Source organism: Dermacentor silvarum, chromosome 3 (assembly GCF_013339745.2).
Source record: "Dermacentor silvarum isolate Dsil-2018 chromosome 3, BIME_Dsil_1.4, whole genome shotgun sequence".
NCBI classification, from domain to species: Eukaryota; Metazoa; Arthropoda; class Arachnida; order Ixodida; family Ixodidae; genus Dermacentor; species Dermacentor silvarum.
In genome coordinates this window covers 109,300,829-109,325,100 of record NC_051156.1, presented here as the reverse complement: position 1 = coordinate 109,325,100, position 24,272 = coordinate 109,300,829, and the positions used below count along the sequence as shown (strand labels likewise).

General features: G+C 49.5%; 1 protein-coding gene and 11 non-coding genes across 12 annotated transcripts; all 12 read left to right on the top strand.

Moving 5' to 3' along the window:
- Window positions 1–1,664: 1,664 nt before the first annotated feature.
- LOC119443955 (uncharacterized) lies at window positions 1,665–3,024 on the top strand. Its single transcript, XM_037708519.2, has one exon. The coding sequence runs from the start codon at window positions 1,757–1,759 to the stop codon at window positions 2,978–2,980; it is 1,224 nt and encodes a 407-aa protein (XP_037564447.1). The 5' UTR covers window positions 1,665–1,756; the 3' UTR covers window positions 2,981–3,024.
- A 52-nt stretch (window positions 3,025–3,076) lies between these two features.
- On the top strand, window positions 3,077–3,149 carry Trnam-cau (transfer RNA methionine (anticodon CAU)). The gene has a single exon. It is a non-coding gene; the product is annotated as a tRNA-Met (tRNA).
- Window positions 3,150–3,325: 176 nt separating this feature from the next.
- Window positions 3,326–3,398, top strand: Trnam-cau (transfer RNA methionine (anticodon CAU)). The gene has a single exon. It is a non-coding gene; the product is annotated as a tRNA-Met (tRNA).
- A 5,148-nt stretch (window positions 3,399–8,546) lies between these two features.
- On the top strand, window positions 8,547–8,619 carry Trnam-cau (transfer RNA methionine (anticodon CAU)). The gene has a single exon. It is a non-coding gene; the product is annotated as a tRNA-Met (tRNA).
- Window positions 8,620–8,795: 176 nt separating this feature from the next.
- On the top strand, window positions 8,796–8,868 carry Trnam-cau (transfer RNA methionine (anticodon CAU)). The gene has a single exon. It is a non-coding gene; the product is annotated as a tRNA-Met (tRNA).
- A 176-nt stretch (window positions 8,869–9,044) lies between these two features.
- Trnam-cau (transfer RNA methionine (anticodon CAU)) lies at window positions 9,045–9,118 on the top strand. Its single transcript has one exon. It is a non-coding gene; the product is annotated as a tRNA-Met (tRNA).
- Window positions 9,119–14,261: 5,143 nt separating this feature from the next.
- Window positions 14,262–14,334, top strand: Trnam-cau (transfer RNA methionine (anticodon CAU)). The gene has a single exon. It is a non-coding gene; the product is annotated as a tRNA-Met (tRNA).
- A 415-nt stretch (window positions 14,335–14,749) lies between these two features.
- Window positions 14,750–14,822, top strand: Trnam-cau (transfer RNA methionine (anticodon CAU)). The gene has a single exon. It is a non-coding gene; the product is annotated as a tRNA-Met (tRNA).
- A 176-nt stretch (window positions 14,823–14,998) lies between these two features.
- On the top strand, window positions 14,999–15,072 carry Trnam-cau (transfer RNA methionine (anticodon CAU)). Its single transcript has one exon. It is a non-coding gene; the product is annotated as a tRNA-Met (tRNA).
- A 5,156-nt stretch (window positions 15,073–20,228) lies between these two features.
- On the top strand, window positions 20,229–20,301 carry Trnam-cau (transfer RNA methionine (anticodon CAU)). Its single transcript has one exon. It is a non-coding gene; the product is annotated as a tRNA-Met (tRNA).
- Window positions 20,302–20,477: 176 nt separating this feature from the next.
- Trnam-cau (transfer RNA methionine (anticodon CAU)) lies at window positions 20,478–20,550 on the top strand. Its single transcript has one exon. It is a non-coding gene; the product is annotated as a tRNA-Met (tRNA).
- A 675-nt stretch (window positions 20,551–21,225) lies between these two features.
- On the top strand, window positions 21,226–21,298 carry Trnam-cau (transfer RNA methionine (anticodon CAU)). Its single transcript has one exon. It is a non-coding gene; the product is annotated as a tRNA-Met (tRNA).
- Window positions 21,299–24,272: the final 2,974 nt, after the last annotated feature.

Here is a 24,272-nt window from a genome sequence, read left to right as displayed (position 1 = left end):
TAGCCGATTTTTCAATGTCAGATTCTGGTTGGCGAATAATCTGCGGATATGCCCCTAATGCCGAAAATGAACGAGACGTGTTTTTTGAACGGCTGAAGCAGTACTTGATGTGCGAGAGACAAATAATTATGCTTGGAGATTTTCATTGTGTTTGCTCAGTGGCTGATCGTGTCAAAAATGTTCCAGTTAAGGAAAAGAGTGCCTCGCGCTTGATCGCAATGGTACAAGAGCATAATTTAGAAGATATAGGACAGGTGTTGTCTAATGGTACCCGGCCAGTTTTTACACACTATCAGCGTGCTAGCCACGCGAGACTGGATAGGATATATGTTTCATTGCAGTTAATTGGAAGATGTGGCTATTTAATGACAAGCTGCTACATAATGAATCGTTCGTTGAGTGCGTAAAGGAAAAGTTCGGACAGCTATTGGCAAGGCATGATGACGTGATAGAGTTGTGGGAGCTTTTTAAAGAAGAAATAAAGATTTGTGCAATAGAAAAAGCTAGTGTGATGAAGTATGAAGAAAGAAAAAAGGAGAAAGAAATACAGCAAGAACTGGACTTTATGTACCGAGTAGAGGCCGATAAACCTGGTACGTTCGCAAAGCAGATCAATGAACTTAACAGTCAACTGGAGCTTATCGACGAAGATAAGTACAGAGGAGCGGTGATCCGAGCAAGGGCGGACAAGCTATGGCTCGGCGAAACGCCCACGAAGCGAGCCTTTGCAGACGAAAAGGCTCACGCAAGGCAAAACGTAATTCGGAAAATAAGTTATAAGAATGAAGTCACCGACGAACAAGCTAAAATACACAGAGCGTTCCTCGAGCACTATAGCGAACTATTTCGAAGAAGTAACGATGTCCCGGAAGAATTCGAACGCGAGTTCCTGGCCAACATGGCAAAACTAGATGACGTAGACCGTGAATATCTGGAAGAACCGATCAGCCAAAAAGAAGTTGAAGATGCCATTGAGGATTTAGCTCGGGGGAAGTCTCCTGGACCTGATGGGTTGGGAGCGGCTTTCTATAAGGCCTTCAGAAAAGATGTGAGCCTCATTTTATTTTTGGTATTTAGTGAGGCGTATAGGCGAAAATATGCACCCCCGTCATTTGGGCGGTCGCATATAGTACTCATTCCCAAGACGGAAGACTCAGAAAAATTGCTGTCAGTTGGGTCTTACCGCCCAATAGCGCTGACTAACGTTGATTATAAAATCTTTACTAAGAGGTTACAGCGAGTTATAACACGAATTGTAGGACCGCATCAGACGTGCGGAATCAAAGGAAGATCAATCTACACAAATATTCACATTGCTAGAACCATTCTGGAATGCTGTGATGCGTGGGGTGAACATGTAGCATTGCTTCAACTTGATCTGCAAAAGGCGTTTGATCGTGTATCACATAACGTTCTTTTTTCAGTTCTTAAGTATGTAAATGTTGGCTCGGTGCTCTTCGATGGAGTAAAGATGTGCTATGCTAATTGTACCGCTAACCTTATAATAAATAAGGAAGTAGGCGAGAGCTTTCACGTACGCTCAAGTGTGCGCCAGGGATGCCCTTTAAGTCCTCTACTATTTGCGTTGTACCTCGAGCCATTCTGCAGAAAGATACTTTATAACAACAGTATTGTAGGTTTTCGTTTACAGTCAACGGAAGTAAAGCTGCTTACATACGCGGATGATATTGCTTTGTTTTGTAGCGATAAAGAAAGTGTCGCGACCGCGGTAAAGGACGCTTTATCTTTTTGTAAAATGACTGGTAGCGTGATAAACTTTGATAAGTGTTTAGGGGTGTGGCATGGAACATGGCAAAGCACCCCACCCATCTTTTTGAATGTGAAGTGGACCGTTGCGCCGACAAAGTATCTCGGGGTGCCGCTTGAGCACTATAAAGAGGCGGGGCAATTCTGGGAAAATGAAACAATGAAGGTGCAAGAAAAAGCAGTTAAATGGGGTGGTCGTAGTCTTTCGATGTTTGCCCGCGCGACGGTCTGCAACCTGTTTGCCGTTGCCAAAGTGTGCTATGTATTGCAAGCATTGTGTATGACTAGAGTTCACGTGCAACGTTTGCATCGGGTGCTGGCAGTGTACGTATGGGGATCCAATTGGGAGCGAACGAGTCGAACAAACTTATTTCGATCTGTCAAAACAGGGGGGCTTGGACTGGCGCATCTGTTCTTGAAGCAGATAGTGTGTCGTTTTGCCTTTTTAAGAGACCAAAAAGACCCTTTCCTGGTTAGAGTGATGCAACTGAGACTAGGTACGGCCCTTCCTGAATTCATTGTATCTAGCAGTGTTAACAGTGGCCCTATGAGTGGATATTTGAAAGAAGTGATATGGGCATTCCGGTTTCTGAAGGTGCGCTTCTCAATGGAGTACCTCAGCCACGTTCCCAAAAAACGTCTCTATAAAGATCTAATTGACGTGGTATTGCCAGTGCCGCTGTATAGATCGATGTTCAGTGTGGGTAGTGAAAGAAACGTCCTAAAAAGGGTAAAACGTATGCCTGTCAGGCCATCGGCAAAGTCTTTCTTTTTTCAGCTGCATTCCAATACACTACCTGTAAAACCGTGGCTTCAGGAAAGAGGTATTTTTATCCCCTGGTCTGTGGATTGTTTACTATGCCACAAGGAAGAGACAATTGAACACGTATTCATAGACTGCTGGGACGCCGTTTTCCACTGGGACGTCATGCAGCGAACTATAAAGAAAGACTTGCCCATAACACCCTATGGCATCCGTTTTCTCCCGACGGAAAATGAAGGAGGAGTGCCATACGACATGTTTATGCTATTAGGGTTGCACAGCCTGTGGCGCACCCGAATGGCTGTTAGACACGCTGACATAAATGTTCGAAGTACTCGTGAATATTTTATTGAAAGTGTCTGTTACATAAAAGAAGTGTTCGATGCGCAAAACGAAAAGCCAGAATGGATTAGTGTGTTAAACGAGCTTGCGAACCTTAGGCGGTTTTAAAATCTCGTGCACACCAAAGACTGGTGGGCACTTTTACCAATTGTGAAGTGTCGAAATTCTGACTGTATTTTGCAAAAGGCAATAAAGAAAAAAAAAGCCTCGGTAGCGCAGTAGGCAGCGCGTCAGTATCATAATCTGAAGGTCGTGAGTTCGATCCTCACCCGGGGCAAAGGCGGCGATGTATTTTTTGCTGCCTTAAGCAACAGTGCTGCTCATCTTTTAGGCACTAGAAAGTAGGTGTGTTGCAATGTTGTGCAGTCTCACTGTTCCGCAGCATTTCACTTTCTCAACGCCGTCTCAACTAGCAGGAATGAGATTGGGCGAGTTTCCTTTTGTTCTCTGTCCGCCTCGGTAGCGCAGTAGGCAGCGCGTCAGTCTCATAATCTGAAGGTCGTGAGTTCGATCCTCACCCGGGGCAAAGGCGGCGATGTATTTTTTGCTGCCTTAAGCAACAGTGCTGCTCATCTTTTAGGCACTAGAAAGGAAGTGTGTTGCAATGTTGTGCAGTCTCACTGTTCCGCAGCATTTCACTTTCTCAACGCCGTCTCAACTAGCAGGAATGAGATTGGGCGAGTTTCCTTTTGTTCTCTGTCCGCCTCGGTAGCGCAGTAGATTCTACTTCCGGCCACCGCAGTGAACGGACGTGTGATGACGGGCTCCGTAGGAGCGGCTTCAGCGGCCATGCCTGGCCGCGGTAACAGGGCTACCGAAGAGGAAAGTTCATACCCGGTTGTTTTGCCAGGACTGCCTACAGGGCGTTTCGTTGTAAATACTGTTTTTTTGCACGCCGATATCAGGGCCCGCCCGTATCGGATCGAGGATTTCCGGGACACGTTAGCTCAGCATGAACTGCTCGCCGATGTTATCGCCATGGGGGCGTATCGGATGAGCCACGTCTGGGCCGTTACTCTTAAGGATTCTGAAGCGGTAACGAAGATTGTCAGCGTCGGTGAGGTACTTGTGAAAGGAAACCGCTGCCTGGTGATTGATCCCGCGAACCAGGACGTGCGACTCAAGCTTCACTGGCTGCTACACAACGTGCCGGACGAAGACGTACGAGCCGCCTTTGCGTCATACGGGAAAGTCACCGAAGTTTCCCGGGAGCGTTGGCGTGTGCGGGGCATGTCAGAGAAGGGCTCCACAAAGAGGCTCGTCACACTTAAGCTGAAAGCTGGCGTGAAGCTCGACGACTTGCCGCACCAGCTCAACGTTAGCGGTGAGTTGGCGCTCGTCGTCGTCCAGGTAGGCCTCCGTTATGCCTTCGCTGTCGTAATACGGGCCACATCCGTAAAGATTGTCGGGTCCCACGTTGCGGAGCCTGCCGACGGTTCGGCCACGAAGAGGGCCAATGTGCCCGCACTTATGCGAGCATCGCTGGCCCCGGTACAAGTGAAGACTCGTCTGAGCTGCTAATGGACGAGGCGGATGCGGAGGATGCAGCCCGTGAAACTGGGCAACCAGCGACGCGGGATAGGCCTACGTTGACGCCACTGACGAAGCAGAGTGCGACGACGTCCAATGCAGTAGCGGCGGCCGTGCAAGTGCAACGTGAGGTTCAGCCGGAATACGACGGCACGCTAGAAGATAAGACGACAGCTGCGGACAAAACTCCCGACAACGTGGAGCCTAGGAACCCCGAGACCATGGATTTTAGCCAGGAGGCTGCCGCTCTGACAGCTGGGAAGCGCTCCCGCGAGGAGTTAGTCGGTGAAAAGCAAGAGCCGGGTGGTGGCAGTGACGAGCCGCCGCCGAAAACCCCAGGAATTCGGCGCTCTACCCTAAAACCGCGGCCCAACTTAGCGGCCGAGACACGGCAGGCGGACAAACCGCCTCCGTAGTCTTGCAGTGTATTCCTGTGCGTGTGTGAGTGGGTGCATGTGGTTTTCTTTCCCGGTTGTGGCGGCAAGTGTATCCACTAGACGGTGTGCACTGCTTTGGAACTGCCGGCAAAGGAATGCCTGCCGTTTTCCCGACGCCTCCACACGGACTCGAGGAATGGCGACGCCGTACAGTGCTCCCTGTGGAATCAAGTATGGTGTGCAATGTATGTCACTGGCCTTTTTTCCTAGCGCATGGCGACGAAACTTGACGTAGCATTACGCGTAGCGACTCTCAATGTCAGGGGCCATGGCGCTCGAAGGCGTCAATGTCAAGTTAATCGTCTTCTCGCTGACAACGATCTGGACATTGTAGCCGTCCAAGAGACGAAGATCGACAGCGAGGAATCTGCTGAGCGTATGGTGTCCACATTTCGTGCACACTTCAATGTCTGCGTTTGCCATTCTGTTGGCACATCGGGTGGGTGCGTCCTGTTTCTCCGCAATAGTTTAGGAATCATCGTGGAGTCAATTTTTTCTTGTCCGAGTGGTCGCCTTCTCGTAGTAGACTTTTTGTTTTCGAAGTTATGTTGGCGCATTATATGCGTGTATTCACCAAATGTAGACTCCGAACGCCGCGTTTTTTTTAACCGTCTAGAGTCCTACATTGTTTGTGACAAACTGCTTTTGCTTGTGGGCGATTTCAACTGTGTGTGTGCCGCTGCCGATAGAGTGAAGTGTACGCCTGTGCGTGATAGGAGCGCACAATTGTTAAACGGTCTGGTTCATGACAATGGCTTAGAGGATATTGGCAGCATATTCACCTACGGGAACAGACCGCAATACACGCACTTTCAACGAGATAGCCATGCCAGACTGGATAGGATTTACGCATCCGTTGAGCTTGTACCCCTTTGCACAGATTACAAAGTTGAACCTGTGGCTTTTAGCGATCATTGCCTGGTGATCGCAAGTTTTGGTGCGAAAGAAAGGAGTACGCGCTTCAACTGGAATCTCTGGAAATTAAACGCTAAACTCTTGGAGGACGAGGGATTTGTAAAGGACATTGAAGATGAAATGCAGAAGCTGCTCGAGGAGCGGTCCAGTATCTTTGCGGTTCAGTGGGAAGACTTCAAGGAGTGGCTAAAAAGTAAAGCCATAGAAAAGAGCTGCTTCAACCGACACAAAGAAAAGCAAGAGGAAAAAGCAGCGCGCGAGCAACTGCAGTTCTTAATAAGCATGGAGAGTACCGAGCCTGGAAAATATGCGAAAAATATAAGGGATGTGAAAAGCCAGCTTGAAAGATTAGACAGTGATAGGTACAAATCAGCAGTTATACGCGCAAGAGCACAGAAACTGTGGGCCGGTGAAACACCAACGAAGCGAGCTTTAACAGATGAAAAACGATACGCTTGCCAGAAACAAATCAGGCAGATAAGAAACGGTGATGAAATTTCAAACGATGCTAATGTAATCCAGCAGGTATTTAAAGAGTACTTCAGCGACCTTCTTGGCCATGCGAGAGAGATGGGTGATGCTTTCTGTTCTGATTTTTTGTCTCTCCTGCCAAGACTTGAGGACGATGTAAAGGAGCGTCTTGAGATGCCCATAACGGAAAACGAAATTGAAGCTGCAATAGAAGACCTACAGAATGGTAAAGCTCCAGGACCTGATGGGCTTGGTGCCGAGTTTTACAGAACATTTAAGCCCATAGTCGCTCAGTTACTAGTACGAGTCTTGACTGAGGCGTATGAACGAAAGCAAGTACCACTGTCATTCACCACGTCGCACATAGTGTTGATCCCAAAATCAGATGACCCAGAGAAGCGTTTGTTGGTGGGGTCCTATCGCCCGATCAGCCTCACCAACGTTGATTACAAAATATACATGAAGGTCCTAGCGAAGAGATCACAGGGCGTGATAACGAAATTGGTTGGACCGCATCAGACTTGCGGAAACAAGGGACGTAGCATTGCCACAAATGTACATGTCGCACGTACGGTATTGGAATGCTGTGATGCGCTGGGGGATCGAATTGCAATGATGCAACTAGATCTGGCAAAAGCCTTTGATCGCGTCTCACATGATGTTATTTTTTGCATACTAGAGCACGCTAACGTAGGACGGGTGATCATAGAAGGCGTCAGAATGGCGTATGCAAACTGCACTACGCGCATCATTGTAAATGGGGACCTCTCCGACAAGCTGGTAGTGCGTTCATCAGTAAGGCAGGGATGCCCATTGTCGCCCCTTCTGTTTGCGGCATACCTAGAATCCCTCTGTTTGGCTGTAATCAAGAGTGAACGCATCTCAGGCTTTCGTTTACAGTTAGCACATGTCAAAATCCTCGCTTATGCGGATGACATTGCAGTATTCTGTTCAAACAGAGACAGTATTACTGAAGTGATCAGCGTGGTTGATGAATTTTGCAAGCAAACGGGCTGCCTGATAAACTGGGATAAGAGCTCTGGTTTTTGGCATGGTGACTGGGAAACGATGCCCGATCTTTTCGCGCGACTGCGATGGTCTTGTCTGCCAACGCAGTATCTCGGTGTCCCCCTTCAGTATTATCGGGATCCAAGTGAATGTTGGAATGAGCAAGTGTCAAGGGCGAGGGAGAAAGCAGATGCATGGCAGGGTAGGCCGTTATCAATGTTTTCGCGCGCCTCCGTCTGCAACCTTTTCCTTGTATCCAAAATATGGTACATTATGAATGTTTTGTGTGCAACGCGGGCCAGTATTCAAAAGATACACCGTGTTTTTGCAGTTTTTATTTGGGCGTCTAACTGGGAGAGAACCAGTCGTACCAACTTGTTTGTTTCTGTTAAGGAGGGAGGGCTTGGCCTTGTGCACTTATTTCTGCGTCAAGTTGTGTCGCGTTTTATATTCCTCCGAGATCAAAGGGATACTTTTCTGAGGACTGCTATCCAAGTAAGGTTGCAGAGACATCTCCCAGAAATCCTTGTGTCATCGTGTGAGAGTATGTATGGGGCTATCAGTGGGTATATGCGAGAGGTTGTACTGTCTTTCCGGCTATTGCATGTGCGTTTTTCCATGGAGTATTTGTGCAATGTTTCGAGACGAAATCTGTATAAGAATCTTGTGGACACAATGTTGCCGATTCCTATTTATCGTTTACCTCACCGTGGAGGCCCAGGGCAAGATGTTCTGAAGCGAGTTAAGAGAATGCCGGTTAACCCATCCGTGAAATCCTTTTTCTTTAAGTTACACTCTAACACACTTCCTGTTAAGACGTGGCTGCATGAAAAGGGGATTTTCGTCCCATGGACGATTAACTGCCTGTTATGCAAAAAGCCTGAGACAGTAGAACATGTGTTCCTTGACTGCTGGGACCCAATTTTTCATTGGGATGTCCTCCAGCGAACCGTCAAAAAAGATTTTCCCCTGGACCCATATGGCATCAGGTTCTTGCCCATCGCAAATGAAGCAGAAGTACCATTTGACCTAATCATGCTTTTGGGCCTCCACAGTCTGTGGAAGACGCGAATGCAAGTGCGACATGCAGATGTTAACGTCCGTTCGACGCGCGAAAACTTTATTGAAAGTGTTGTGGCCCTTAGGGAAGTGTATCGGGCGCAAGCTGAACCGCCCGAATGGATTTCTGTACTCGATGACTTGGCTGTAATGCAAAGATTTTAATGCCTCCTACGTCAGCCAAAGTAGGCTGATGTTTTTATCATTTGTATTTTGTTGTTTTGCTTGTCACAATCGGCAATAATAAAAAAAAAGCCTCGGTAGCGCAGTAGGCAGCGCGTCAGTCTCATAATCTGAAGGTCGTGAGTTCGATCCTCACCCGGGGCAAAGGCGGCGATGTATTTTTTGCTGCCTTTAGCAATAGTGCTACTCATTTTTCAGGCACTAGAAAAGAAGTGTGTTGCAATCTTGTGCAGTATCATTATTTCGCGACATTTCACTTTCTCAACGCCGTCTTAACTAGCAGAAATGAAAGTGGGCGTGTCTCCTCGTGTGTATTGTCCGCCTGGGTAGCGCAGTAGGCAGCGCGTCTGTCTCATAATCTGAAGGTCGTGAGTTCGATCCTCACCTGGGGCAAAGGCGGAGATGTATTTTTTGCTGCCTTTAGCAATAGTGCTACTCATTTTTCAGGCACTAGAAAACAAGCGGGTTGCAATCTTGTGCAGTATCATTATTTCGCGACATTTCACTTTCTCAACGCCGTCTCAACTAGCAGAAATGAAAGTGGGCGTGTCTCCTCGTGTGTATTGTCCGCCTCGGTAGCGCAGTAGGCAAGCGCGTCTGTCTCATAATCTGAAGGTCGTGAGTTCGATCCTCACCCGGGGCAAAGGCGGAGATGTATTTTTTGCTGCCTTTAGCAATAGTGCTACTCATTTTTCAGGCACTAAAGAAGTGTGTTGCAATCTTGTGCAGTATCATTATTTCGCGACATTTCACTTTCTCAACGCCGTCTCAACTAGCAGAAATGAAAGTGGGCGTGTCTCCTCGTGTGTATTGTCCGCCTCGGTAGCGCAGTATTTCTACTTCCGGCCACCGCAGTGAACGGACGTGTGATGACGGGCTCCGTAGGAGCGGCTTCAGCGGCCATGCCTGGCCGCGGTAACAGGGCTACCGAAGAGGAAAGTTCATACCCGGTTGTTTTGCCAGGACTGCCTACAGGGCGTTTCGTTGTAAATACTGTTTTTTTGCACGCCGATATCAGGGCCCGCCCGTATCGGGTCGAGGATTTCCGGGACACGTTAGCTCAGCATGAACTGCTCGCCGATGTTATCGCCCTGGGGGCGTATCGGATGAGCCACGTCTGGGCCGTTACTATTAAGGATTCTGAAGCGGTAACGAAGATTGTCAGCGTCGGTGAGGTACTTGTGAAAGGAAACCGCTGCCTGGTGATTGATCCCGCGAACCAGGACGTGCGACTCAAGCTTCACTGGCTGCTACACAACGTGCCGGACGAAGACGTACGAGCCGCCTTTGCGTCATACGGGAAAGTCACCGAAGTTTCCCGGGAGCGTTGGCGTGTGCGGGGCATGTCAGAGAAGGGCTCCACAACGAGGCTCGTCACACTTAAGCTGAAAGCTGGCGTGAAGCTCGACGACTTGCCGCACCAGCTCAACGTTAGCGGTGAGTTGGCGCTCGACGTCGTTCCAGGTAGGCCTCCGTTATGCCTTCGCTGTCGTAATACGGGCCACATCCGTAAAGATTGTCGGGTCCCACGTTGCGGAGCCTGCCGACGGTTCGGCCACGAAGAGGGCCAATGTGCCCGCACTTATGCGAGCATCGCTGGCCCCGGTACAAGTGAAGACTCGTCTGAGCTGCTAATGGACGAGGCGGATGCGGAGGATGCAGCCCGTGAAACTGGGCAACCAGCGACGCGGGATAGGCCTACGTTGACGCCACTGACGAAGCAGAGTGCGACGACGTCCAATGCAGTAGCGGCGGCCGTGCAAGTGCAACGTGAGGTTCAGCCGGAATACGACGGCACGCTAGAGGATAAGACGACAGCTGCGGACAAAACTCCCGACAACGTGGAGCCTAGGAACCCCGAGACCATGGATTTCAGCCAGGAGGCTGCCGCTCTGACAGCTGGGAAGCACTCCCGCGAGGAGTTAGTCGGTGAAAAGCAAGAGCCGGGTGGTGGCAGTGACGAGCCGCCACCGAAAACCCCAGGAATTCGGCGCTCTACCCTAAAACCGCGGCCCATAACTTAGCGGCCGAGACACGGCAGGCGGACAAACCGCCTCCGTAGTCTTGCAGTGTATTCCTGTGCGTGTGTGAGTGGGTGCATGTGGTTTTCTTTCCCGGTTGTGGCGGCAAGTGTATCCACTAGACGGTGTGCACTGCTTTGGAACTGCCGGCAAAGGAATGCCTGCCGTTTTTCCCGACGCCTCCACACGGACTCGAGGAATGGCGACGCCGTACAGTGCTCCCTGTGGAATCAAGTATGGTGTGCAATGTATGTCACCGGCCTTTTTTCCTAGCGCATGGCGACGAAACTTGACGTAGCATTACGCGTAGCGACTCTCAATGTCAGGGGCCTTGGCGCTCGAAGGCGTAATGTCAAGTTAATCGTCTTCTCGCTGACAACGATCTGGACATTGTAGCCGTCCAAGAGACGAAGATCGACAGCGAGGAATCTGCTGAGCGTATGGTGTCCACATTTCGTGCACACTTCAATGTCTGCGTTTGCCATTCTGTTGGCACATCGGGTGGGTGCGTCCTGTTTCTCCGCAATAGTTTAGGAATCATCGTGGAGTCAATTTTTTCTTGTCCGAGTGGTCGCCTTCTCGTAGCAGACTTTTTGTTTTCGAAGTTATGTTGGCGCATTATATGCGTGTATTCACCAAATGTAGACTCCGAACGCCGCGTTTTTTTTAACCGTCTAGAGTCCTACATCGTTTGTGACAAACTGCTTTTGCTTGTGGGCGATTTCAACTGTGTGTGTGCCGCAGTCGATAGAGTGAAGTGTACGCCTGTGCGTGATAGGAGCGCACAATTGTTAAACGGTCTGGTTCATGACAATGGCTTAGAGGATATTGGCAGCACATTCACCTACGGGAACAGACCGCAATACACGCACTTTCAACGAGATAGCCATGCCAGACTGGATAGGATTTACGCATCCGTTGAGCTTGTACCCCTTTGCACAGATTACAAAGTTGAACCTGTGGCTTTTAGCGATCATTGCCTGGTGATCGCAAGTTTTGGTGCGAAAGAAAGGAGTACGCGCTTCAACTGGAATCTCTGGAAATTAAACGCTAAACTCTTGGAGGACGAGGGATTTGTAAAGGACATTGAAGATGAAATGCAGAAGCTGCTCGAGGAGCGGTCCAGTATCTTTGCGGTTCAGTGGGAAGACTTCAAGGAGTGGCTAAAAAGTAAAGCCATAGAAAAGAGCTGCTTCAACTGACACAAAGAAAAGCAAGAGGAAAAAGCAGCGCGCGAGCAACTGCAGTTCTTAATAAGCATGGAGAGTACCGAGCCTGGAAAATATGCGAAAAATATAAGGGATGTGAAAAGCCAGCTTGAAAGATTAGACAGTGATAGGTACAAATCAGCAGTTATACGCGCAAGAGCACAGAAACTGTGGGCCGGTGAAACACCAACGAAGCGAGCTTTAACAGATGAAAAACGATACGCTTGCCAGAAACAAATCAGGCAGATAAGAAACGGTGATGAAATTTCAAACGATGCTAATGTAATCCAGCAGGTATTTAAAGTGTACTTCAGCGACCTTCTTGGCCATGCGAGAGAGATGGGTGATGCTTTCTGTTCTGATTTTTTGTCTCTCCTGCCAAGACTTGAGGACGATGTAAAGGAGCGTCTTGAGATGCCCATATCGGAAAACGAAATTGAAGCTGCAATAGAAGACCTACAGAATGGTAAAGCTCCAGGACCTGATGGGCTTGGTGCCGAGTTTTACAGAACATTTAAGCCCATAGTCGCTCAGTTACTATTACGAGTCTTGACTGAGGCGTATGAACGAAAGCAAGTACCACTGTCATTCACCACGTCGCACATAGTGTTGATCCCAAAATCAGATGACCCAGAGAAGCGTTTGTTGGTGGGGTCCTATCGCCCGATCAGCCTCACCAACGTTGATTACAAAATATACATGAAGGTCCTAGCGAAGAGATTACAGGGCGTGATAACGAAATTGGTTGGACCGCATCAGACTTGCGGAATCAAGCGACGTAGCATTGCCACAAATGTACATGTCTCACGTACAGTATTGGAATGCTGTGATGCGCTGGGGGATCGAATTGCAATGATGCAACTAGATCTGGCAAAAGCCTTTGATCGCGTCTCACATGATGTTATTTTTTGCATACTAGAGCACGCTAACGTAGGACGGGTGATCATAGAAGGCGTCAGAATGGCGTATGCAAACTGCACTACGCGCATCATTGTAAATGGGGACTTCTCCGACAAGCTGGTAGTGCGTGCATCAGTAAGGCAGGGATGCCCATTGTCGCCCCTTCTGTTTGCGGCATACCTAGAACCACTCTGTTTGGCTGTAATCAAGAGTGAACGCATCTCAGGCTTTCGTTTACAGTCAGCACATGTCAAAATCCTCGCTTATGCGGATGACATTGCAGTATTCTGTTCAAACAGAGACAGTATTACTGAAGTGATCAGCGTGGTTGATGAATTTTGCAAGCAAACGGGCTGCCTGATAAACTGGGATAAGAGCTCTGGTTTTTGGCATGGTGACTGGGAAACGATGCCCGATCTTTTCGCGCGACTGCGATGGTCTTGTCTGCCAACGCAGTATCTCGGTGTCCCCCTTCAGTATTATCGGGATCCAAGTGAATGTTGGAATGAGCAAGTGTCAAGGGCGAGGGAGAAAGCAGATGCATGGCAGGGTAGGCCGTTATCAATGTTTTCGCGCGCCTCCGTCTGCAACCTTTTCCTTGTATCCAAAATATGGTACATTATGAATGTTTTGTGTGCAACGCGGGCCAGTATTCAAAAGATACACCGTGTTTTTGCAGTTTTTATTTGGGCGTCTAACTGGGAGAGAACCAGTCGTACCAACTTGTTTGTTTCTGTTAAGGAGGGAGGGCTTGGCCTTGTGCACTTATTTCTGCGTCAAGTTGTGTCGCGTTTTATATTCCTCCGAGATCAAAGGGATACTTTTCTGAGGACTGCTATCCAAGTAAGGCTGCAGAGACATCTCCCAGAAATCCTTGTGTCATCGTGTGAGAGTATGTATGGGGCTATCAGTGGGTATATGCGAGAGGTTGTACTTTCTTTCCGGCTATTGCATGTGCGTTTTTCCATGGAGTATTTGAGCAATGTTTCGAGACGAAATCTGTATAAGAATCTTGTGGACACAATGTTGCCGATTCCTATTTATCGTTTACCTCACCGTGGAGGCCCAGGGTAAGATGTTCTGAAGCGAGTTAAGAGAATGCCGGTTAACCCATCCGTGAAATCCTTTTTTTTAAGTTACACTCTAACACACTTCCTGTTAAGACGTGGCTGCATGAAAAGGGGATTTTCGTCCCATGGACGATTAACTGCCTGTTATGCAAAAAGCCTGAGACAGTAGAACATGTGTTCCTTGACTGCTGGGACCCAATTTTTCATTGGGATGTCCTCCAGCGAACCGTCAAAAAAGATTTTCCCCTGGACCCATATGGCATCAGGTTCTTGCCCATCGCAAATGAAGCAGAAGTACCATTTGACCTAATCGTTGCTTTTGGGCCTCCACAGTCTGTGGAAGACGCGAATGCAAGTGCGACATGCAGATGTTAACGTCCGTTCGACGCGCGAAAACTTTATTGAAAGTGTTGTGGCCCTTAGGGAAGTGTATCGGGCGCAAGCTGAACCGCCCGAATGGATTTCTGTACTCGATGACTTGGCTGTAATGCAAAGATTTTAATCCCTCCTACGTCAGCCAAAGTAGGCTGATGTTTTTATCATTTGTATTTTGTTGTTTTGCTTGTCACAATCGGCAATAAAAAAAAGCCTCGGTAGCGCAGTAGGCAGCGCGTCGGTCTCATAATCTGAAGGTCGTGAGTTCGATCCTCACCCGGGGCAAAGGCGGCGATGTATTTTTTGCTGCCTTAAGCAACAGTGCTGCTCATCTTTTAGGCACTAGAAAGTAGGTGTGTTGCAAAGTTGTGCAGTCTCACTGTTCCGCAGCATTTCACTTTCTCAACGCCGTCTCAACTAGCAGGAATGAGATTGGGCGAGTTTCCTTTTGTTCTCGGTAGCGCAGTAGGCAGCGCGTCAGTCTCATAATCTGAAGGTCGTGAGTTCGATCCTCACGCGGGGCAAAGGCGGCGATGTATTTTTTGCTGCCTTAAGCAACAGTGCTGCTCATCTTTTAGGCACTAGAAAGGAAGTGTGTTGCAATGTTGTGCAGTCTCACTGTTCCGCAGCATTTCACTTTCTCAACGCCGTCTCAACTAGCAGGAATGAAAGTGGGCGTGTCTCCTCGTGTGTATTGTCCGCCTGGGTAGCGCAGTAGGCAGCGCGTCTGTCTCATAATCTGAAGGTCGTGAGTTCGATCCTCACCTGGGGCAAAGGCGGAGATGTATTTTTTGCTGCCTTTAGCAATAGTGCTACTCATTTTTCAGGCACTAGAAAACAAGCGGGTTGCAATCTTGTGCAGTATCATTATTTCGCGACATTTCACTTTCTCAACGCCGTCTTAACTAGCAGAAATGAAAGTGGGCGTGTCTCCTCGTGTGTATTGTCCGCCTCGGTAGCGCAGTAGGCAAGCGCGTCTGTCTCATAATCTGAAGGTCGTGAGTTCGATCCTCACCCGGGGCAAAGGCGGAGATGTATTTTTTGCTGCCTTTAGCAATAGTGCTACTCATTTTTCAGGCACTAGAAAAGAAGTGTGTTGCAATCTTGTGCAGTATCATTATTTCGCGACATTTCACTTTCTCAACGCCGTCTCAACTAGCAGAAATGAAAGTGGGCGTGTCTCCTCGTGTGTATTGTCCGCCTCGGTAGCGCAGTATTTCTACTTCCGGCCACCGCAGTGAACGGACGTGTGATGACGGGCTCCGTAGGAGCGGCTTCAGCGGCCATGCCTGGCCGCGGTAACAGGGCTACCGAAGAGGAAAGTTCATACCCGGTTGTTTTGCCAGGACTGCCTACAGGGCGTTTCGTTGTAAATACTGTTTTTTTGCACGCCGATATCAGGGCCCGCCCGTATCGGGTCGAGGATTTCCGGGACACGTTAGCCTCAGCATGAACTGCTCGCCGATGTTATCGCCCTGGGGGCGTATCGGATGAGCCACGTCTGGGCCGTTACTATTAAGGATTCTGAAGCGGTAACGAAGATTGTCAGCGTCGGTGAGGTACTTGTGAAAGGAAACCGCTGCCTGGTGATTGATCCCGCGAACCAGGACGTGCGACTCAAGCTTCACTGGCTGCTACACAACGTGCCGGACGAAGACGTACGAGCCGCCTTTGCGTCATACGGGAAAGTCACCGAAGTTTCCCGGGAGCGTTGGCGTGTGCGGGGCATGTCAGAGAAGGGCTCCACAACGAGGCTCGTCACACTTAAGCTGAAAGCTGGCGTGAAGCTCGACGACTTGCCGCACCAGCTCAACGTTAGCGGTGAGTTGGCGCTCGACGTCGTTCCAGGTAGGCCTCCGTTATGCCTTCGCTGTCGTAATACGGGCCACATCCGTAAAGATTGTCGGGTCCCACGTTGCGGAGCCTGCCGACGGTTCGGCCACGAAGAGGGCCAATGTGCCCGCACTTATGCGAGCATCGCTGGCCCCGGTACAAGTGAAGACTCGTCTGAGCTGCTAATGGACGAGGCGGATGCGGAGGATGCAGCCCGTGAAACTGGGCAACCAGCGACGCGGGATAGGCCTACGTTGACGCCACTGACGAAGCAGAGTGCGACGACGTCCAATGCAGTAGCGGCGGCCGTGCAAGTGCAACGTGAGGTTCAGCCGGAATACGACGGCACGCTAGAGGATAAGACGACAGCTGCGGACAAAACTCCCGACAACGTGGAGCCTAGGAACCCCGAGACCATGGATTTCAGCCAGGAGGCTGCCGCTCTGACAGCTGGGAAGCACTCCCGCGAGGAGTTAGTCGGTGAAAAGCAAGAGCCGGGTGGTGGCAGTGACGAGCCGCCACCGAAAACCCCAGGAATTCGGCGCTCTACCCTAAAACCGCGGCCCAATTAACTTAGCGGCCGAGACACGGCAGGCGGACAAACCGCCTCCGTAGTCTTGCAGTGTATTCCTGTGCGTGTGTGAGTGGGTGCATGTGGTTTTCTTTCCCGGTTGTGGCGGCAAGTGTATCCACTAGACGGTGTGCACTGCTTTGGAACTGCCGGCAAAGGAATGCCTGCCGTTTTTCCCGACGCCTCCACACGGACTCGAGGAATGGCGACGCCGTACAGTGCTCCCTGTGGAATCAAGTATGGTGTGCAATGTATGTCACCGGCCTTTTTTCCTAGCGCATGGCGACGAAACTTGACGTAGCATTACGCGTAGCGACTCTCAATGTCAGGGGCCTTGGCGCTCGAAGGCGTCAATGTCAAGTTAATCGTCTTCTCGCTGACAACGATCTGGACATTGTAGCCGTCCAAGAGACGAAGATCGACAGCGAGGAATCTGCTGAGCGTATGGTGTCCACATTTCGTGCACACTTCAATGTCTGCGTTTGCCATTCTGTTGGCACATCGGGTGGGTGCGTCCTGTTTCTCCGCAATAGTTTAGGAATCATCGTGGAGTCAATTTTTTCTTGTCCGAGTGGTCGCCTTCTCGTAGCAGACTTTTTGTTTTCGAAGTTATGTTGGCGCATTATATGCGTGTATTCACCAAATGTAGACTCCGAACGCCGCGTTTTTTTTAACCGTCTAGAGTCCTACATCGTTTGTGACAAACTGCTTTTGCTTGTGGGCGATTTCAACTGTGTGTGTGCCGCAGTCGATAGAGTGAAGTGTACGCCTGTGCGTGATAGGAGCGCACAATTGTTAAACGGTCTGGTTCATGACAATGGCTTAGAGGATATTGGCAGCACATTCACCTACGGGAACAGACCGCAATACACGCACTTTCAACGAGATAGCCATGCCAGACTGGATAGGATTTACGCATCCGTTGAGCTTGTACCTCTTTGCACAGATTACAAAGTTGAACCTGTGGCTTTTAGCGATCATTGCCTGGTGATCGCAAGTTTTGGTGCGAAAGAAAGGAGTACGCGCTTCAACTGGAATCTCTGGAAATTAAACGCTAAACTCTTGGAGGACGAGGGATTTGTAAAGGACATTGAAGATGAAATGCAGAAGCTGCTCGAGGAGCGGTCCAGTATCTTTGCGGTTCAGTGGGAAGACTTCAAGGAGTGGCTAAAAAGTAAAGCCATAGAAAAGAGCTGCTTCAACTGACACAAAGAAAAGCAAGAGGAAAAAGCAGCGCGCGAGCAACTGCAGTTCTTAATAAGCATGGAGAGTACCGAGCCTGGAAAATATGCGAAAAATATAAGGGATGTGAAAAGCCAGCTTGAAAGATTAGACAGTGATAGGTACAAATCAGCAGTTATACGCGCAAGAGCACAGAAACTGTGGGCCGGTGAAACACCAACGAAGCGAGCTTTAACAGATGAAAAACGATACGCTTGCCAGAAACAAATCAGGCAGATAAGAAACGGTGATGAAATTTCAAACGATGCTAATGTAATCCAGCAGGTATTTAAAGTGTACTTCAGCGACCTTCTTGGCCATGCGAGAGAGATGGGTGATGCTTTCTGTTCTGATTTTTTGTCTCTCCTGCCAAGACTTGAGGACGATGTAAAGGAGCGTCTTGAGATGCCCATATCGGAAAACGAAATTGAAGCTGCAATAGAAGACCTACAGAATGGTAAAGCTCCAGGACCTGATGGGCTTGGTGCCGAGTTTTACAGAACATTTAAGCCCATAGTCGCTCAGTTACTATTACGAGTCTTGACTGAGGCGTATGAACGAAAGCAAGTACCACTGTCATTCACCACGTCGCACATAGTGTTGATCCCAAAATCAGATGACCCAGAGAAGCGTTTGTTGGTGGGGTCCTATCGCCCGATCAGCCTCACCAACGTTGATTACAAAATATACATGAAGGTCCTAGCGAAGAGATTACAGGGCGTGATAACGAAATTGGTTGGACCGCATCAGACTTGCGGAATCAAGCGACGTAGCATTGCCACAAATGTACATGTCTCACGTACAGTATTGGAATGCTGTGATGCGCTGGGGGATCGAATTGCAATGATGCAACTAGATCTGGCAAAAGCCTTTGATCGCGTCTCACATGATGTTATTTTTTGCATACTAGAGCACGCTAACGTAGGACGGGTGATCATAGAAGGCGTCAGAATGGCGTATGCAAACTGCACTACGCGCATCATTGTAAATGGGGACTTCTCCGACAAGCTGGTAGTGCGTGCATCAGTAAGGCAGGGATGCCCATTGTCGCCCCTTCTGTTTGCGGCATACCTAGAACCACTCTGTTTGGCTGTAATCAAGAGTGAACGCATCTCAGGCTTTCGTTTACAGTCAGCACATGTCAAAATCCTCGCTTATGCGGATGACATTGCAGTATTCTGTTCAAACAGAGACAGTATTACTGAAGTGATCAGCGTGGTTGATGAATTTTGCAAGCAAACGGGCTGCCTGATAAACTGGGATAAGAGCTCTGGTTTTTGGCATGGTGACTGGGAAACGATGCCCGATCTTTTCGCGCGACTGCGATGGTCTTGTCTGCCAACGCAGTATCTCGGTGTCCCCCTTCAGTATTATCGGGATCCAAGTGAATGTTGGAATGAGCAAGTGTCAAGGGCGAGGGAGAAAGCAGATGCATGGCAGGGTAGGCCGTTATCAATGTTTTCGCGCGCCTCCGTCTGCAACCTTTTCCTTGTATCCAAAATATGGTACATTATGAATGTTTTGTGTGCAACGCGGGCCAGTATTCAAAAGATACACCGTGTTTTTGCAGTTTTTATTTGGGCGTCTAACTGGGAGAGAACCAGTCGTACCAACTTGTTTGTTTCTGTTAAGGAGGGAGGGCTTGGCCTTGTGCACTTATTTCTGCGTCAAGTTGTGTCGCGTTTTATATTCCTCCGAGATCAAAGGGATACTTTTCTGAGGACTGCTATCCAAGTAAGGCTGCAGAGACATCTCCCAGAAATCCTTGTGTCATCGTGTGAGAGTATGTATGGGGCTATCAGTGGGTATATGCGAGAGGTTGTACTTTCTTTCCGGCTATTGCATGTGCGTTTTTCCATGGAGTATTTGAGCAATGTTTCGAGACGAAATCTGTATAAGAATCTTGTGGACACAATGTTGCCGATTCCTATTTATCGTTTACCTCACCGTGGAGGCCCAGGGTAAGATGTTCTGAAGCGAGTTAAGAGAATGCCGGTTAACCCATCCGTGAAATCCTTTTTTTTTAAGTTACACTCTAACACACTTCCTGTTAAGACGTGGCTGCATGAAAAGGGGATTTTCGTCCCATGGACGATTAACTGCCTGTTATGCAAAAAGCCTGAGACAGTAGAACATGTGTTCCTTGACTGCTGGGACCCAATTTTTCATTGGGATGTCCTCCAGCGAACCGTCAAAAAAGATTTTCCCCTGGACCCATATGGCATCAGGTTCTTGCCCATCGCAAATGAAGCAGAAGTACCATTTGACCTAATCATGCTTTTGGGCCTCCACAGTCTGTGGAAGACGCGAATGCAAGTGCGACATGCAGATGTTAACGTCCGTTCGACGCGCGAAAACTTTATTGAAAGTGTTGTGGCCCTTAGGGAAGTGTATCGGGCGCAAGCTGAACCGCCCGAATGGATTTCTGTACTCGATGACTTGGCTGTAATGAAAAGATTTTAATCCCTCCTACGTCAGCCAAAGTAGGCTGATGTTTTTATCATTTGTATTCTGTTGTTTTGCTTGTCACAATCGGCAATAAAGAATAAAAAAAGCCTCGGTAGCGCAGTAGGCAGCGCGTCAGTCTCATAATCTGAAGGTCGTGAGTTCGATCCTCACCTGGGGCAAAGGCGGAGATGTATTTTTTGCTGCCTTTAGCAATAGTGCTACTCATTTTTCAGGCACTAGAAAAGAAGTGTGTTGCAATCTTGTGCAGTATCATTATTTCGCGACATTTCACTTTCTCAACGCCGTCTTAACTAGCAGAAATGAAAGTGGGCGTGTCTCCTCGTGTGTATTGTCCGCCTGGGTAGCGCAGTAGGCAGCGCGTCTGTCTCATAATCTGAAGGTCGTGAGTTCGATCCTCACCTGGGGCAAAGGCGGAGATGTATTTTTTGCTGCCTTTAGCAATAGTGCTACTCATTTTTCAGGCACTAGAAAACAAGCGGGTTGCAATCTTGTGCAGTACCATTATTTCGCGACATTTCACTTTCTCAACGCCGTCTCAACTAGCAGAAATGAAAGTGGGCGTGTCTCCTCGTGTGTATTGTCCGCATCGGTAGCGCAGTAGGCAGCGCGTCTGTCTCATAATCTGAAGGTCGTGAGTTTGATCCTCACCTGGGGCAAAGGCGGAGATGTATTTTTTGCTGCCTTTAGCAATAGTGCTACTCATTTTTCAGGCACTAGAAAACAAGCGGGTTGCAATCTTGTGCAGTATCATTATTTCGCGACATTTCACTTTCTCAACGCCGTCTCAACTAGCAGAAATGAAAGTGGGCGTGTCTCCTCGTGTGTATTGTCCGCATCGGTAGCGCAGTAGGCAGCGCGTCTGTCTCATAATCTGAAGGTCGTGAGTTTGATCCTCACCTGGGGCAAAGGCGGAGATGTATTTTTTGCTGCCTTTAGCAATAGTGCTACTCATTTTTCAGGCACTAGAAAAGAAGTGTGTTGCAATCTTGTGCAGTATCATTATTTCGCGACATTTCACTTTCTCAACGCCGTCTCAACTAGCAGAAATGAAAGTGGGCGTGTCTCCTGAGGTAGTATTGTCCGCCTCGGTAGCGCAGTAGGCAGCGCGTCAGTCTCATAATCTGAAGGTCGTGAGTTCGATCCTCACCCGGGGCAAAGGCGGAGATGTATTTTTTGCTGCCTTTAGCAATCGTGCTACTCATTTTTCCGGCACTAGAAAACAAGCGGGTTGCAATCTTGTGCAGTATCATTATTTCGCGACATTTCACTTTCTCAACGCCGTCTCAACTAGCAGAAATGAAAGTGGGCGTGTCTCCTCGGTGTGTATTGTCCGCCTCGGTAGCGCATTCTGCTTCCGGCTTCCGAGCTTAACGGATCGCGGTATCATGGGCTCCACTGGAGCGGCTAATGCGGCAGTCAGCCGCGGCAACAGGCTTTTGACTGAGGATGATAAGGGCTACCAGATTATTTTGCCACGACTACCAACAGGACGCATCGTATTAAATACGGTTTTTTTTGCACGGCGACGCTCGTGTTCGCCCGTTCCGTGTAGAAGATTTTCGGGACGCGCTTCAAGCTGTTGGTATGCTCTCGGGCGTCGTCGCCCTTGGAGCGTACCAAATCAACCATGTGTGGGCGGTGACGATGAACACAGCCGAAGCTTCCAAAAAGCTGGCGGCGCTGAAGGAGCTGCAGGTCAAGGGGCGTCGCTGCCTGGTGATCGACCCGAAGGAACAACAGGTGAAGCTGCGTCTCCACTGGCTTCTGCACGGTGTTGAAGACGAGGACGTGAAGACGGCGTTGGCCTCCTTTGGCCAAGTGACCGAAGTGACCTGCGAGCGCTGGCGAGTGGATGGCGTCTCTGACAAGGGCTAAACGACCCGAGCAGTGCTACTGCAGCTGAAGTCTGGGATGAAGGTCGACGACTTGCCCCATCAGATACGCGTCGCCGGCGAACTCGCGCTTGTGGTCGCCCCAGGTCGCCCTATGCAGTGTCTGCGCTGTCGGGGTTCTGGCCACGTACGACGAGAATGTAAGGTTCCCCGTTGCTCCAGGTGCAGGCTTTTCGGCCACGCCGACGCGGACTGTGTACGCTCTTACGCAGTAGCCGCGGGTTCGGCAGAGAGCGAGCCTTTGACATCAGAGCACATGATGGACGTCATCGAGGCGGAGGACGTGGCCAAGGGAGCCGGAAGCGGCAACGCGGCGGCAGAAACGAGCGAGACGACCACCCCGACGAAAGGAGGATGGCATGATGTCCCTACCCCCACGGAGCCAGCAGCAACTCTCGGGAGCGTGACGGAGACCCCGGCAGAGAACGAGAGCCCCCAGCATGATACTGACGCTACTCTGGCAGCAGAAGATAGCACGACCCCCACCAACGCCCGCATCGAAGGCGTCTCGGCATCGGTCAAGAGTCGACGGAAAGGCCGGCGGTGACTCTGAGGCTCCGCCCGCTAAGACGTTGTCCGGAAGGCGTTCGACCATCAAGCCTAAGCCGAACCTGGAGGCCGACCGTAGGCCAGCCGCGAAGCCGACCCCAGACGAAGTCGACCGACGGCCACCGGATGGCCACGGAGGCGTCTAGCGGACTGCTAGACGTTAAGGTGAGCACCATGCTCCGGGCCTTCTCCCCCCCCCCCCTTCTTGTATTAGTAATGGCTTCCAACCCGTCGCTTAGCCTCGGCACGCTAAACGTTCGAGGTCTGGCCGCCAAAAGGAAACAGTCAGGTGTACCGAATACTAGTGGACCAGGACCTCGACGTTTCAGCCGTGCAAGAAACCACGGTAGACGGCGAGAAGCAGACCGGGAGCATGGTGCAAAGGTTCACCTATACGTACTATACGGTAGTGAGCCACGCCGTAGGGACGTCGGCTGGATGTGTATTGTTCGTGAAGAAGCTCCCAGGGCTTGTTATGGAAGGTTACTTTTCATGCACCTCTGGCCGTCTTATCGTTTGTGACTTCAGCTATTGCGATGTACACTGGCGCGTGTTGTGTGTTTATGCACCTAATACAGTGGAAGAAAGGGCAAATTTCTTTCTTAACCTACAGCATCACCTCTCGGTGCACAAAATGATGGCCTTAGTTGGTGACTTCAATTGCGTATTGAGTGCCCAGGATAGGTCTACGCGACGCACAGTTCATGACAAGAGCAGTGATACCCTGGCACAGATTCTACGCGAATACGAATTGGAGGACATCGCTGAGTGTTTTCGGGGGGACCGAGACGTGAGGTATACTCATTTGCAGGGCAGAAGTCACGCGCGATTGGACCGTATTTATTTGTCAGATGACTTAGTCGAAAAATTCCAGTATTATGCAGTGACTGCAGTATCCTTTTCTGACCACTGCCTGGTAAAATGCAGGGTTGGCCACAAGAAAGAAGGAAGCAAATTTGTGTGGGAACTGTGGAAAATGAATGCGGAGCTGCTACGGGATGACACTTTTAACGAAAAGGTAGTGGCTGCTCTGAACACTTTTGGAAATGACAGTTCCATCAAGTTAGGCGAGGAATGGGAGTTGCTGAAGCAAACTATTAAAATGAAGGCAATCGAAAGGGGTAGCGTACTGCAATATGAAAAGAAGGCAAGAGAAAACGCTTTAAAATCAATGCTGGATAAATTTGCGAAGCTCGAATGCACGCAACCGGGCGCTTATAAAGAAGATATGCGTGCCGTTAAGAAGAAACTTGAGGCGTTTGACGAAGAGCGCTACCGGGGTGCACTGGTGCGCGCGAGAGCAGAAAGGCTGGCATGCGGCGAAATGCCTACGAAAAGAGCGCTGGGATTAGAAAAAAAGCACTCCAGACGCAAGCATATTGAGGCCATCGAACGCGACGGGGTTGAAGTAACCAATAACCATAACATAGGGTGTGCTTTCTTTGAACATTTTCAAAAGCTTTTCGCATTCAGGCCCGTCAATATGCAAGGATTCAAACGCCTATTTTTGGAGCGAATACCGCAATCGTCGAGCGAAGTAAAAGATACGTTAGAACAACCAATAACAGAAAACGAAGTGATGAAAGCTATCGAAGACCTGAACCCTGGCAAGTCACCAGGACCAGACGGTCTTTGTGCAGTTTGGTACAAAACTTTCAAGGACCACCTAGCTCCTAGTCTAACCGCAG